The 12,021-nt window shown below is 31.2% G+C and overlaps 1 protein-coding gene across 2 annotated transcripts in view; it reads right to left on the minus strand.

Annotated features, from left to right (window-relative positions):
• LOC118190353 (acetoacetyl-CoA synthetase-like) overlaps window positions 1-12,021 on the minus strand; it is a 106,136-nt gene that overhangs the window by 37,919 nt on the left and 56,196 nt on the right. For both annotated transcript variants that reach the window (XM_035361057.2, XM_035361058.2), the window contains exons 9-10: window positions 8,091-8,247; window positions 657-734 (exon numbers count right to left, since the gene is read on the minus strand). In XM_035361057.2, the coding sequence (XP_035216948.1) occupies window positions 657-734; window positions 8,091-8,247 (235 nt within the window). The remainder of the gene's footprint in view (window positions 1-656; window positions 735-8,090; window positions 8,248-12,021) is intronic.

Genomic DNA, 12,021 nt, shown 5'->3' on the forward strand with positions numbered 1-12,021 from the left:
TCATTAAGTCATTTTGAGGAAAGCTATATGAAAAACGTGTAATGCCCTCGCCAGGACTCTAACCTGGACATCTCAAATATGAGCCGATAGTGCTTTCATTTACACCACGAAGGCATGCCAGAAGGAGAGTATGACCTTATATACTCCCCCTTTTAAGTGGCCAGTGGGGATCAAGGGACGGAATAACTAAATACTGGTGGTGACTAATTATCGTCCACCATCGTTCTTTATTCGGGCGCCAGTGCAGAGTCATTAGGTTATTTTGAAGAAGATGTGAAAAATGTGAAATGCCCTCCCCGGGATTCAAACCTGGACCTCTCGAATACGCGCCGAATGTGCTACCGTTACACCTCGAAGGTATGCGGAAAGGAGGGAGAAAATACCTTACAATTCAAAAAGGCAAATAATTTCGGTTGTTCTATCCGGCGGGGGCTTACCGCCGCATTAAATCACGGTATCGACTTCGAAAAATCTGAACTGATGACACGATGTTACAGTAACTCTAGTTTGATATAAAGATTAGATTGAGAGAATTAGAAATCATTAATATGATAAATCGATAGTAGTACTTTCTTGTAGACTTTTGTAGTTTTACAATTTTTTTGCTGTATATATCTAACAAGTTTTTTCATTGATTTCAAAAGTAAAATGCTTACCGGTGAGAAGTTCAAAAGGGTATCGTCTTGCGTGCAGTCCTGCATCAAACCATAGTCCTTAAGAGATGCAAAAAATGACTGAAAAATAAAATTAAAAGTTTAGTGAACAAAATATGACAATTTGAAGAATAGTTGATAGAAAGTTCATTGTGGTGGAAGAAATCATTCTCATACATATTATTGATCTAATTAGATTTAAGTAATCTGTACTTGATACATGCTTTTTTTTTTCTATCACACTGTCAATACTATAGCGTACTTAAAAAAATTCGCATTTCGCCAGTTGGAGAAAAATACCATAAGGCTATAACAATGACAGAGGTATTCCTAATTTTTCAAGTAATAAAGTTGATTATCTAAATCATTGACATGAAATATTTCCTTTTTACTTTCCTTGTACGAAGTAAAAAGGAAGTATTGTAATCGCGAAAAGTTTCAGGCAGCATATTTCAACGAAAATATCCATTTTGACTGCTATCGAATGCAATTTAACGATGTTTTTGCGTGATATCTGTACGTAAGGACAGAATAAAATACTCTTTTCCTTCAAAAAAATTAAAAAACTGCTTTAAAATTAATTCTGAAGGGAATTTTTCGTGGCGTCTGCACGAACGTATGTACGTACGTATCTCGCATAACTCAAAAACGAGTAGCCTCAGAACGTTGAAATTTTGTATATAGGACTGCTATAACATGTAGATGTGCACCTCGTATTTTCGTTGCAATCGGCGCACCAAACGTATATAAATATATTTATATATATATCCACTCTATTACCCGGTTCAGTGATCTCAGTTTCTTTAGTTTTATATGTTTTTAAATTGTACATTTTTTGCTTTAAAAATGATTGATTTATATTGTTTTTATCTTCCGGTTAAGGATTTTATGGCTTTAGTAAATCTGTGTGCAATATTTTTAGAATTATCAGCAATTTTAAAGTTGTTTAATTGCCGCTAAGCCTATTTTTAATGGCGGCCACTGATGTTTCCATTTGAAACGGGAGACTAGTGGATTTGTTGCCAATCTAGAGAAACTTAGCTTCGCAACAACAAAGATAACGCATTCATTTATTATTGCCAATTAAATCATGCTTAATTCTTTCTGGAATTTTTTCGGGGAAAGAAGCATTTGAGATTTACTTTGTAATTTTTAATATAGATATTTTGAGTTTCTATGTATTTTTGTCTTCTCGCGAAGTGAGAACTGAATTAATTAAATGAGAAATACTCAATCGTCTGTGAAAAACTGTTTCTTTTTTGTTTTGTTTGCTTAATTTCTTTTATACATAGTTCTAGCTTTATTATAGTATTTGAATAGAACATGTGGCAACGATTAGATAATTCTTTAAATGATATACATTTTGTGCATTCTGAGTTATAACATGAATGAAATATAATACTGTTAAGTAAACTTAGCGCCAGAGTGTCGCTATGGTAAACAAAGTGAATTTTAATGAATGCATTAATTCTATTGTGTTTTATGCGCTGTCGGCGAAGTACGTTTAATTCAGTCTAATAAGATTAAATAAAATGCAAGAAAAAATGCGTATAATTTAATATTCCGTACAAGGAAGTCATGTGGTGATCATCACACATCAGATTTTTTCTCTTCTTTTTCCCTAGAGGAAAAAGAAGAAAAAAAAAAATCTCCGTCCTCTTTCTCTAGAAGTAAGAGGAGAGGAGAAAGAATAAACATTCAATCTTTTTTTTTAGACAAGGAAAAAATTACTTTAGCTTCCATATAAATCCATATGTTGTATAATATAAATTTCTGATACGCTTGATTAAACAAATTAGTTGATTAATGAATAGTACTAGAGCTATCAGCCTGAAGGGGAGGATGCCTTCATGAAAAGTTTTAGGCTCGTATTCACGTTACACATCAGAAAAAAACACGAAAATTCCCATTCAGTCAGCCCATTCACCTGGATCAAAGTTGAACAGAAAAGAAAAAAGAAAATTTGGCATTCTTTCTACTGATATTACTGATGTTAATTTAGTCAACCATTAAAAACTGATAGCTTGATTTAGCAATTTTTGGAAAAGCACTGACAAAGAAAATTTCGTATTTTTGGGTACCCAGGAGGAAAAACATAAAAACACTAAAGAAGCTAGTATGTTCACCAGGATTTGAGCCCGGGTCAAACTACCATTGTTCAGCGGTATTAACTCTTTTACCAGTGATGAGCACATATTGCATGAATGAAACTCCTTCTTAAATTTATAATTGGCTTCATGAAAATGCCAATAAATCTTTGTAAATGTGGTGCGGGAAAGTATGGAAAATTTTTTAATTAGTTTAATTAAACATATTTATGTGCTCACTGGAATTTTGTTTCTGGGTGAGAGGATTCTGTGAAAATCTAGGTTGTATGCAAGTATGCTTGTATTTACCCGTCTACTGACAGACCTAGCTTTCATAAATAGAAGTAGCTTTCATAAATTCACTGCCTTATTTTGAGAAATTATCCTAGCTGAAAACTTATGTCTAAATATATATATATAAACAAAAATATGCAGCCACTTCATATGAACGCATGTGTGAAGATTTTATCCTGCTTAAAAATTATTTAAAAATTCTCCCACATTTGAATTAACATTTGCAAGTATGAACAAGCAGAACTGTGTCTGGACATTTGTGAGGTAAAATAAAAAAATGTGAGTATTGTATACTGTATGCTTATCACATATATTTTATTTTATAAAGTATATTTTAATTTTATAACAGGTATTTTTATTTCAGACCCTTTTCTATCAATTCTTGTTTCCACTTACAACTTCTTAGCAAAATGAGATTTTAGATTTTAGAATTCCGTTGAATGCAAATGAGTTAGAAGAAGTATTTAAGGAAGGTCCAACTTACTTCATGAGAGACAGTCAAAAATTATATAAAAATAATTTATCGCTTATCTTCAGCTGGTGAGTCAAGAAATTATCCAAAATATAAAGAGGAATAACCGATCCCTTTTTATGAGTTCATTGTGTAAAATTTAAAAGTAGTATCCTGGATTTTCAGAATCAATTTTCAACAAAGGACACCATATTTACTTTGTCGTTTTCCTGAAAACATATAAAAATATCACTTTGCGTCGCTTTTAGTCTATGATTATGTTTGTAGATGAGGATTCGAGTGACAAAACTCTCTTGGACATCTTGGATTTACATACATATTCGTAGAAGTTTAGTGTTAAAGGAGAGAAGTTGCAGGATTGAATGGATGTAGGCAGTTCTGTTCCCGTCGCATTCTCTCAAGAAGGTGACAAAATAATAAGACATGTACTGCGAAAGGAGGAAGATGATGATGAGGAGGGGGTGATGTTTAAGACGAACACAGAAAGTTATGTGGAAAGGAGCTGAGGAAGAATTAAAGACTTTCATAAGAATTTATGAAAAATATTCGTCTATGCCCGTTCGCGATGTTATGAAACTTTATTGCATATAGAGCGAATTTTTAAAACTACGGATACAATCTTATAAGCAAGCAAGGGTTCGAAATTATATGCCATCATACTAAGAAATTCGTAATTTTCATGTCATAATAAATATGGTAGTTTTAAAATGCTATTTAATTTTTTTTAATATAAATTCATGTTACGTGCTTTAATTTTAAATTATCTGTATGATTTTCAGTATTATTTATTTAATATTTGCCGATAGTTCAAAGACACTGTCGCCAGACTTCGTATGCTGCAATATCTACAACTGACATCATCAAACATGAGCAAGTAAATTTTAAAAAATATACGTTCAGTTATCCGGAATCTGCGCAGTCCCGTTGCTGCCGGTTAAAAGGCATTCTAGTTCTAACTGAATCTTGCTCTTCTTTCCGTGATTGCTATGCATACTCCTAGCTCAAAAATTAATTTAAACATTATGAGCTAGATAGCGGGGTCAGTGAGGTTTTAAGCTTTTAATATTTACAGCCCCTAAGTTAGTTTTCCATGTCTTAATTAAGTCCATGTGCATTTCATTACTGATGTCCTGTTATGGTATTTACGCATTATCCTGTCGACGGGCCAGATTTATCTTCAATTATTAATGACTCATTTCCTTTAGAACTTCGGAGTAACGATTGGCGACTGTTGCCAAAATTTCAGCCAGAGGTCGAGACAGGATACTAAGTACAAGTGTCCTTTTCATTTATCGTTTACAAAATTTAATTTCTCAGGAAACAACGGGTCAACATTACCCATTGTTACTTTTCAATATTACGAACAACACGGATCAACATGTCGTAGTTTTAATACGTTCATAGATATTAAAGGATTCAACGAAGACGAGTCAACATTTATTTTCAGGAATTTTGAACACCAAGTATTTTGCGTATTGCTCGCTTCTGCTGCATAGATACTACTATTCCTCCCAGCGATATCTGTCAACATGTATTTTACTTATCTTGGATAGTGGTTCATTGTCAAAATGTGTCGAAAATATCACACATTTTTAACCTCATTGTCTTAATAACTAGTTTATTTAACATATCATTATTTTAGATAATTTTTATCTTCCAGTTAGAAAAATAGAAAAAATTGAAATGACCTGCTTATAAAGCAATTGGATTTTATTTATATTTTCTTAAATAATACATTTTATTTTTCAGACTGCAAAATCGACCATTTTTTAACATAAAACCAAACGTAATTGCTTAATATTTTATGCTGGAAGCATTATAGTTTGTCATTTTATACTCATATAAAGATCATAAAATTTTGACCGTTTTAAAGAAATCAAATGCGCAAGCAGGAAAGTTATGGTTTTGAGAAATCTTAACTTAAAGCTATAGTTATTTTTAAAGCCTGTAAATGCACATAATTTTCGTGATATTAATAAAGAAGTGTAAAAATATATTTATGAGTTTGTAACTAGGTACAGTATATATTTAAACAATACTGCATGCGTTATTTTAATAATTGTTATTGAACGTAATAATTCAAAAATTTTATGGGATTTCAAATTTAATTGCAGTACTAAAAGTTATCACGTGAAAAGCAAAATAATGGGTGATTGTTTCACAGATCTGGTGTTTGCAGAATTAATAATTTCTTGAAATTCTAATCAACTATTCAGGGAAATCGTGTTTTCACGAAATCTTAACTGAAAAAAATTGAATTACTTCTCACTATTTGTTATATACTTGAAGTTACTTCTCGATATGTTATGTTCTTAAAATTAACACTTATATAGGTCGATAAACTAATAATTTGTTTTTCTTTGATGCATAACTATATATAGATGTTTAAAATTGGATACAAAAAAATTTTATGCATAGTTTAATGAACTGAATATGAAAAATTTCCTGAAATCCAAATTTAAACAAACCATCTGGTTCTTTAAATTGCAATTAGAATTATTTTTTGACATAACTTCAGCATTATAGGAAATTTTTATATTGAGTATATAGGAAATTTTTATATTGAGTATATAGGAAATTTTTATATTGAGTATATATAAAATTATTGTAAGAAGTAAATTTTAATATAAAACCATAAAACAAATAAGGTATTATGATCCGCTTAATAATAGATGACCCCTTAAAGGATAAATTCTGTTTACAATATTATAATTTACTATTAAGAATGAATTACTGTTTATAAACGCGAATATTGTCAGTATACTTATGTATTTTTTTAATGCACAGTGTTTCTCATTCCGAGTTTTAGAATTCCCATGAAATTAAAGTTATAAATAAGTTATAATATAATATAACTATTAGTTATATATAAATTATAAATAAAGTTTAGTGCTACTTTGGTAGACGGTTGCACGGATTTTTGGCGGCTTACTTTGGCGCAATTGTTGGCGTGGTTTTAACAATCGTCACCCATCTTGAAAAACGCTGTTCTTACGTATTTTGCTCATAGTAAAGTATTCGAAACTTTAAAAAAAATAAATATTGTTAAAAATAATGGATTAATTTTTTGTTGAAAACGTTGTTTTTTAAGATGGCAGGCAAATGTAAATAAACATTTACTACGAGCATAAAATACTAAAGTAAGGTTAAATTATTACTTTCATATAGCAATGGAATAGAATAAAAATACCCTTATAAAAACATTGCGCTAACGTTTAATTGGATTAAAATATTACTTAAACTGAACATCGAATTAAAAACCATTATACTAACGTTTAAAAGAATTAAAATATTACTTAAATTCAAATACATTAAAATAAGTAAATAAGAACGCTTCGTACACTAAAGCTAATATAACAGCAATTAGAAGTTTACTATCGGTAAAAAAAGAGGAATACTTTTTTTACCGTTACAGCGGGGTTATTTCTTCCACCGTGAACCACAATATCATATACGGCCGTCCTCAGAATCGGCTTTTTTAACAATCTTCATCTGTGATCCACATTTCTCGCACTTCATTGAAGAAGTAATTATCCAGGTTTCCTCCAAAAATTTCAAATAAATTTCCTCTGACCTTTGTAACAATTTATAAATATAGCTTTGATTAGGAAAGCCAGGTCGGCCAAAACAAGGTCTCAAAGGACAATTTTTTGATTCCGATACTAATAATTCTTGGTACTTACCAATAACAACATTCATCTTTGAAAGGGACATATCCGTTCCCTATGAAATCTAAGGAATTCGAAGAGATGAATAATAAAATTTTAAAATGGCGCGGTAATGCACAAATATTCAGTAACCAATCAAGGAGCTGATTACATCACGCATAGAATTAAAATTATTTAAATAATCATACATAATAAAATCATTTTTCAAAGATAATGCAAAATTAAATTGTATTTTAATATTTAACAGCCGTAAAAATGTTTAAAACATTAGATTAAATTTATAGACCAATTACTTTTAAAGCAATTGGTCTATAAATTATTGGCAACTGGTTTTATTAAAACCAATTACTTTTAAAGCAAGGTGACGTCATTGATTACATCATCCACGACATAAAATTATATAAAATATCATAAACTCTAAAGTTTTTACTTCAAATAAAAACGCAAAATTAAATTGATTTTTAATATTTAGAAGACATAAATAATATTTAAAACATGGAATTTATGCATAATAAAACACATTATTGTTTAAATATAAAATGAAAACAAAGTATCGATTACCATAAATAACTTGTCCAGAAATGGGTTTACTATAAGTAGTATCGCTCTCCCCCCCAAAAAAAAAAGAAAGAAAAAAAAAAAAATCGCCAAAATCCGTGCAACCGTCTACCAAAGTAGCACCTAAAGTTTTAATAATTTCAAAAGTATATATGTTGTAAAACCTTGCCTTCAACACCATAAAATATTTTTGAGGGGGAAAAAATGAGCTAATTCAGATTTCAATTTTTTTTAGTCATAAATTATTTTCTTTTTAAATCAATTTCTCTTTTAGTGCTCCTTTTATTTGTGTACCTGAGATAAATGTCTCAGTCGCCTCATCATAGTCTTAGCGCTATAAACAGATATGTATTCTTACTCCTTGAGAATGTATGAGACCTTTGGGAAGACCTGTTGTGCCCGATGTGAAACTAATACAGAAAGGATGGTCGAAAGGAAGTTGTTCGAATTCCATTTTAATATCCGCGCTCCCCACTCTTTCTCTCGCTTCTTTCAGAAACTCCGATATCGAGCAACTGCAAATAAAAAGTTTTGTAATTAATATGATTTGTGCACTATATTTTCTTTTAAAGAAGCAATTTAAAAAAGTAATAAATTTTTATTAACAAATGGTGAAATTGAATATTTTATTGGCCTTATTTTTCGAAAACGCCTTCTATTTTTGTCTCCGAAGCATCAGTCTTTCCGTTAAAATTAAAGCTGTAAAGGAAGGGATGCCTTAATAGAGCACTTTCTGGAACTTGAGAAACTGGCTCATATACATGGGAGAAACAACAACCCCCACGCAGGCAGCCCGCTCACATGGAGTCGAACCTAGGTCGAACTACCACTATTCAGTGACTTTGTTGATCTGCCGCTGGTGGGTTAGAAACGAGTGACTTACTAGAGTGCATTCTGTTTATCTTTTCTGAAGACACTACAGTTAATTTCCATTATAAGAACTTAGTTATAAGAAATTTGTAGTCATAAGAATGAAAATAAAAATTTTAATTCGAAAAATTTTGAAATAAGTTTTGACTTATTTCAAAATAAAAAATTTATTTATAAATAAGCTAGACATATCAAGGTTTCATTATAATTATATTCGTTTCTGACATAAACTCAAATTTGCCAAATAAGTATATTCATATGTATACTCAGCCTTCAATATGCTGAAGATTTCAGGTTCACTTTAAAAGCGATAAATGCGCTGATATTCTAATTACGCCGAAAAATACAAGAAAAGATAGGTGAGTTAACTGATTATAGCTAAGTTTATGACGACTATCTCCCTTAGAAGGTATATGCTTTTTGTGGAGGATTTTCTGAAAGAAAATAAAACTACTGCTCACTAGTAGCCGATTGAATAAAACCGCTGAAGAGTGATAGTTAGCATTCCGGCAAATTAGCTAGATGTATAGCCATCTCCGTGGTTTTCTCCACCTATAAAATGAATATGAGCCAGTTTCCCTCAGAATGCAAGAAATAGGCAAGTAGGCAACACATACCTTGCTCTTAATGAACTAAAAAAAGGTACACTGTGGGGGAAAAAAAAAAAAAAAAAGGTGACAGTTCTACATCTCCCGTTCTATTGGGCCGATTGATGAAATTCAAATTTTCTTGTATTCTCCATGTCTCGAAAGCGCGACTTAGGATATGTATTAGATTTCTTTATAGTATTGTTCTAATATAGGTATTTTGACACACTCTGACTTTTTCTAAAATAACATATCGATTTTTTCCATATTTCGGTTCTACAACTCAAATTATGCCTAGATATTAAATTTTGTAATTTTTGGTGAGAAATTTGTGGAGAAATTTAAAAATTTATCTTGGCGAACTTTTTTCAGTTTGAGCTAAGAACTTATTTCAGTTTTCGCCTCTAGCTGAACTTCTTAATTTATAGCAACCTGTTCTCCTTTCCCTTTTTTCCATTGTCCACGAGCGGAAAAAGAGTCATCATTCATACTTTCAAAGAATTTTTAACAAAATGCGTAAATCACATTTTGGTTATGATCACTTATAAATACGCCAAATTTCAAACCCCGCCAAAATGTAAATTCGTGTATGTCTTAGAAAATTTTGAATGAAACCTCTATTTTTTTGCAGGCATGCTTAGAAATATATCTACTTTAAGATGATGGAAAAAATTTTATAGGTTATAATTTAAAATGTTTTTCGAAAAATTTATAAAAATTAATTAAAAATAAATCCTAAAAATGGGCGAGTTTTATTTGGAATGAACCTAAATTTTGAAATGTGAAATGAAGAATCAAGTTTAATAAAAAAGAGTAATAAATACATATCCACAATCAAATAACATTGAGAAGCTAAAATTTTGAGCGCTGATTTTTTAAAAACTACTTGTGCGATTTTTACAAAACTTGGCAGTTTGGCATAATTTGAGTCGTAGAATCGAAATATGGAAAAAAATGAGCATGTCATTTCAGAAAAAGTCCGATTTTGTGTCAAAATACCTATATTAGAACAATGCTATATATAAATCTAATACATATCCTAAGTCGCGCTTTCGAGATACGAAAGACGCAGTTCAATTTCGTCAATCGGCCCAGTAGAACGAGAGATAAGGAACTGCTTTTTTTTTTCGCAGTGTACAAACGAATTAAAAAATAAGTTAGCATTCATTTTATATCTGTGTAAAACTGCAAAAATCCCAACACATAAAATATCTGGAACCGAGTCCGGCAGGAAATGCCACTGTGTATCGGTTTTATCTAATCGGCCTATGGTTGGCATTCGGCGGCATTTCTGGAGATCAGACAAAATAAGATTGCAGAAAAACTTATTTTGACTATTCTTTTCTCAGAAATAGCCGATTGCTTGCATGCTAGTACCCACAGGAGAAATGTTCATCTTATTTTTAAAAAAAGGATTGTCCGTTCCGTAAAAATGGAACTTTTTTTTTTTTTTTTTTTTTTTTTTTTTTGTGTGTGTGTGTGTGTGTGTGTGTGTACATACGTTAGCAAAAGTCTCAGAATAAACATTTTAATAAGCATTTCTTTCTCTCATACAATGAAGTTAAAAATTCCGAGCATGTTTCCAACAGCAGGTGGATATTTCCCGATATAGGACGTCACTCTACAAGCAACTTTTTTTAGAAGTATATACGAGCTATCTTAACACTTATAGAGGGAAAATATATTTTCCTTATCAATTCATTTCGACTGAGATAAAATTTTTCAACTATAAGAATCACAGGAGCTTTTTCGTTATAGGACTAAGCGCGAACAATTTTATGCTGAAAAATATATACACCACCATTGCCTTTTGGTTACAATAAAATTAAGTGCATTGTTATTCTGTCTTATAACAGTATTTTTGCTTTTAAAAGTATTGAGGCATATTTTTATATTTTTTCTCCTTGTGTATGGAAATAAGTAACCTAAGAGATAAATGTCTTCTGTTTCGAAAAATTTTGCAGTAGTTGAAATGAACTTATGGTTTGGTATATTTCATTTCGGCAAAGCACTCCAGGACGATCTGCCTGAGATCTTTCGTGCAGCAAGTATTATACTATAACGAAAAATATCATAGTAAACATATTCAAGTAGACGTAGAATTATGCGTATGACTTTGTCCGTCTCAGTCTTCTGTCTTCTCAGATTCTCTTCTTCTTTAGCTAACGCAAAGTGCACGAATGTCTTGTTCCATGCCCCAGAGAAAAAAATTTTCATTTTATTTTAGATTCTTCTGATATTTTGTTCCGGTTCGTTTCTCTTTTAGGGCAAAAAAGAATGTTAAGAAGGCCTTTTTTACATGTGCCTGCAATAGGAAAGTTAAAAGTTTTGTTATTTGGGCAGCAAATAAAGCTAACTGAAGCTGATAATAACGGCCCTGCATTACATTTGCACATTAAAATATACCCATATATTTGTCAACTTTGAGCCAATTTCGTTTGTAAAAAATGCATATCAATTTCCGTTCCAATTTAAAAAAATTTCTATAGTTGACTAAATTTTCATATCTGTATCTGTACTATTAGTGGACGTACACGAGAGGGAGATTTTTCTAAATGTAAAGAATATATCAGTTTTCCTACCTTTAATTAAAAATAGCTTCCATCCTTTCTGTCACTTCTTTCTTTCCATTTGCTCGCCAGAATGCAAATTAGCTCTCGTGTATTTAGTGAGGGTTTGAGATGGTTTAGACGGAGTATGTTTTCCCTAGTGAAGGCCACGTTGCTGGATGTGCTATTCCTAAGATAAGATTTCCTGTCTTCAGCCGTCGATTATAATGGCCGATAATATTTCACACTGATGAAACTTTAAGAGGCAATTTCGCGTTTAAAT

This window comes from Stegodyphus dumicola, chromosome 7 (assembly GCF_044657685.1).
Source record: "Stegodyphus dumicola isolate Sdum_Otavi_A_Nest chromosome 7, ASM4465768v1".
NCBI lineage: Eukaryota > Metazoa > Arthropoda > Arachnida > Araneae > Eresidae > Stegodyphus > Stegodyphus dumicola.